The sequence below is a fragment of the Phoenix dactylifera genome, chromosome 3, assembly GCF_009389715.1.
Source record: "Phoenix dactylifera cultivar Barhee BC4 chromosome 3, palm_55x_up_171113_PBpolish2nd_filt_p, whole genome shotgun sequence".
Classification (NCBI taxonomy): Eukaryota; Viridiplantae; Streptophyta; class Magnoliopsida; order Arecales; family Arecaceae; genus Phoenix; species Phoenix dactylifera.
Window position 1 is genome coordinate 19,655,580 of NC_052394.1, and position 3,872 is coordinate 19,659,451.

Here is a 3,872-nt window from a genome sequence, read left to right on the forward strand (position 1 = left end):
ATTCAAGACCTACCTAATAAATAACCGAAGTGAGACTAAACACACGTCCGCACGGATTCTCACATATTTCTCCGTTCAAGTCTTAACGTCTTTGTCAGGCTTACAGTTCAAATTCATTCAAATCTAATCACAAACATCACGATCGGTCCATGGTCAGTTCCAATAAATTCGCGCTGAAGTGTTCCCTAATTCACAAAGGTTATGGGCAAAGTCTATTCTGATACTGTTTGTAACAATTTAAGACCTCACCCAAAATTATTTAGGAAGAAAGTATTTTTTAGATTTCTTAGTATGTATAAATATTAAAGATCTATGCAATAAATAATTGATATCAGACTAAATATACATTCGCATAAATTTTTATATTATTAAACACCACATGACTTAGTTATAGGCGTTCCCTTCGCGGTAAAATACCTCGAGCATTTGGAAATCAGCTTTAAATGCTTTCAAAAGCTGACTGCTTTTATTTTTTTTACCCCCTTCAACACTGATTTCTCTTTATTGGTTTAGTTAGATTGGCACCCAAAACTGTCATCTCCCACTTCAAGGGGGCGATTTTTTGTGTAGTAATTTTCTTCCCATCATGTTTGGATGTTTTCTTCTTCTGCTTGTTATGTGAGAGGTAAGTGAAGAGTAGAGAATAAAAGGATTCAGGATGTGGTGTCCCGTTTGGTGCCCTTTGGATAGCAAAGACAAAGGGGCATTTGGAGTTTCTTGTACTGTTTGAGTATCCTATGTTCTCTTTGCAAGAGAAAGAAAGCCCTGGCATTTGTGTCTTGAGACCTCCGGCTGCAACCCAACATAGTAAATTATATCAGACCCCTTCCTCTTTTTTTTTTTTTTCCGCTAAAATCAGACCCCTTCCTTAGTGGGACCTTAGGCACCGAGTTCCATCGCTTCATGCTAATGGGAATCCTATCAATAATTTGGAATTTTGAAAACTGATCGAGCCTTCAATATAAACAATTTGCTCATACAGCAAATTAGTAGTAATCTGTACAGAAAAGCTGACTGAAATTTTCTGTTTATGAGAGGGAACTACTAGATTAAATGCAGTCTCCAGGAACTGCAGCACTAATATAGGCTTAGATTTGGCAGTAATCTGTACAAAGGCTTTGGCAGTAAAAAAATGCAGCAGACTATTTTGGGAAAGAAGTATTCTATGAATCATCCAAAGTTTAAATTAATTTCTTGCTATGTAGCTCATTTTTTTTCGTTTTTCCCCAGTTTTGTCAAACCACTTGGAGCTCAGGAGTGCCAGTACTGTTAACTTTATAAGACAAGGATTTAAGAAACCAAAAGACAACACAGTGAAGCCTAATGCCTTCAATAATGTAAAGAAGCTCTAGCAGGAGCGAATTCCATTTCATGGTGGTAACAACTTATTCTATACAGTTTAATACAAATCTGAAATCCCACGCTCAGGGACTCCGTTCTTGCTTCTTTACAATCTAATGTTAGTGAGATCAAACCAAATCTGCTCGAATACCTTGACGATCAAATCATGATACTCGTTCGAATTCAGCGACAAGTAGCAAGCCAGAAGCTCCTCCAGATCCTTTGAAGCCCAGATATTGTTCTCGACAATCATCTCCACCATTGAGTCTCTGAAATCCCTCTGAGGGTCTGATGACGACTTAATGATTGCGAAACCCTGCTGCAGTCCCTTCTTCTGCATTTTCTCCGTCATTGCCAACCCGCCGCTCTTCCGGCTGCGCTGGACCTGGACCCTCTTGCCGACGAGCCTCGGAGTGTTTGCGCGCATCCTAATCCGATGAAGTCCCGGTGGGGATTTCTTCACCGGGCTCTTGCTCTGCTCCTTGAGAGAACTGCCATTGTGGTAGGCCTCCTGCTTTGCATCTATATTGCCATCATCCAACTTATCAGCTTCCGTCTCCTTCTGCACCGGCTTCGTTAGAATTGGTGGGAGTTGGAGCTCAGAGACCATGGTGCAGCCGTTGACCTTGTCACCTTTTCGAGTAATGGAGCTCCTGGTGCCCATGTCAATGATTATATCGGTTGCGGAGGAACTGACCCTGCAGCTACAAGATTGTGACCATGAGGCGATAGCATCGAAACCATCGAATTCGACTTTGTTACCGATGATAGACTTGTGGTGTTCATTGTCGTCCCCACTGATGCGGTGGTCGCCGTGGCACAGAGGACTCTCGGTGGCGGCTGCCGGGAAGTCGGTCACAGCTTCGGATTTCCGCACACTGCAGCTGCAACCGGCTGAGATAGAGGAGGTGACAAGCTTGGTGGTGGTGGGGGGAGGCTTGATGGCCTTCCTTCTGCTTCTTCTCTTGGAACTCCTTGGAGGGTCCACGGGCAAGTGGCCATCGGAGGTCCTGGGGTGGAAGGGGGAATTGGGGAGCTTCTCTGTTCCAACTCTGCTAGAGATGTAGCAGGAGGCTCTGCTGGGGAGGAAGGCTTGTTTGTGTGGTGGTGATGGGGGTGTGAATGTCTTTGGTGGTGTGGGTGGTGATGTCCTTGCAGGGTAGCTCCTCATGGAATGTGAGATGCTCTGGCTCTTCCTTGCCTTGTTTCCCATGTCCTTGAGCTTATGGAACCAAGCATTTGGCATCATGTCAGACAATCTAAACCTATAGTTACCCATCTATGTATGAGAGACCAAATTCACCAGAACAACACTAAAGCTCTTTCTACAGGGGGTCAACACCCGCACAAGAGAATAAATGCTATGGAATCTTCCTATCTGGTGTTGCTATATAGCTCGACTAGAGCTTGGAAAGGAATCTCAGTAACCATAGGGAAGCTAAACTACTGAAATATAATTCAGACATAAAAGGAAGAAGCTCTCCTGTCCTTCTCCTAGCTTTGCTTCCACTCTCCTCGTTCAGGGTCTCCACACAAGATAGCAAAATCTAGGGTCAAGAGAACCTACCGTTCTTGTAAAGTTTCCAGTCTCTTCTTTTGACAGCACTCACAATGACCACCAAAAGGCTAAGCTTTTTTGAATTCTGCACCAGACATATGCATTAGAAAAGAGAAGGAAAGCCCTCTCTCTCTCTCTGTGTGTGTGTGTGGAGGGGGAGGGGGAGGGGGGTGATAAATAGGAAGAGGAGAGCGGTGGCAGGGAGAGGAAAGAGACGTGGATTGTGTCTTCAAGCCAATACTGGGGTCCCGCAGTAGAAGAAAGAAAAAGTGGACCGAAAGCAAACAGAACGGTGGTTTCAGTTCTTCATAGAATTTCCTTTCTTTTATCTACTGAAACCTTGCCCCGTATATTCTACTTAATTTGGCTCTTGTCATGATCCTGAAGCAACCGTGCTTTAATTTAATGCAGACAACTTATGGAAAACTCACGGTCCGGTCCATAAAATATTATCGTTTTTACGGTTCTGTCGGGGAGTAGTAACGCCATGCATCTCCACCAACCATGGTTCTGCCAGCCCTGTCTCGAGCCATCCAGCACACGAGATTGTTTGGACATGGGCTGTCTATAGACATGAACATTGTGAATTTATCGCTTCGCTATTACAGCGCCCAGATTTGCTTTTATTTTTTGGGTGCCCCCACCCCCTGATTTTCTCAAGATAAATTTTAATGGCAGTATGGCGGCAGATGGAAGGTCTGGAGGGGTTGGTTTTGTGATCAGAGACCACCGTGGCAGCTTGGTGGCAGCAGGGGGCCGTCATACACCAGGTCTTACTGTAGTTGGAACAGAGCTTCGAGCTGCCTGGGAGGGGATTACCTATACGAGACGGGTGCTCGGTGCTGAGCGGGTGTACATTGAGGGAGATTCATCGACGGTGATCGAGTGGATACGGAGTGCAGACCGGTATGGGGATGACCACCCACTCATTTGCGACACTCGCAAGCTGGTTGCTGAGCTAGGCGAGCATCAG

General features: G+C 45.0%; 1 protein-coding gene across 2 annotated transcripts; it reads right to left on the minus strand.

The window, feature by feature from the left end:
- Positions 1–1,333: 1,333 nt before the first annotated feature.
- On the minus strand, positions 1,334–3,060 carry LOC103713458 (transcription repressor OFP1). 2 transcript variants are annotated; one of them, XM_039124913.1, is made up of 2 exons: positions 2,909–3,060; positions 1,334–2,563 (listed from the first exon to the last, which is right to left on the minus strand). In XM_039124913.1, exon 2 carries the CDS (start codon positions 2,552–2,554, stop codon positions 1,448–1,450), a length of 1,107 nt encoding a protein of 368 aa, XP_038980841.1. In that variant the 5' UTR covers positions 2,555–2,563; positions 2,909–3,060; the 3' UTR covers positions 1,334–1,447. The 2 variants fall into 2 exon arrangements, with proteins under 2 accessions (XP_038980841.1, XP_038980840.1); XM_039124912.1 differs by having other exon boundaries at positions 1,334–2,056; positions 2,093–3,058.
- Positions 3,061–3,872: the final 812 nt, after the last annotated feature.

Coding starts and splice junctions, on each gene's coding strand:
- LOC103713458 (XM_039124912.1), bottom strand. CDS start 2,620: ATGGGTAACTATAGGTTTAGATTGTCTGACATGATGCCAAATGCTTGG. Junction 2,057..2,092: donor CTATCATCGGTAACAAAGTC/GAATTCGATGGT, acceptor GCCTCATGGTCA/CAATCTTGTAGCTGCAGGGT.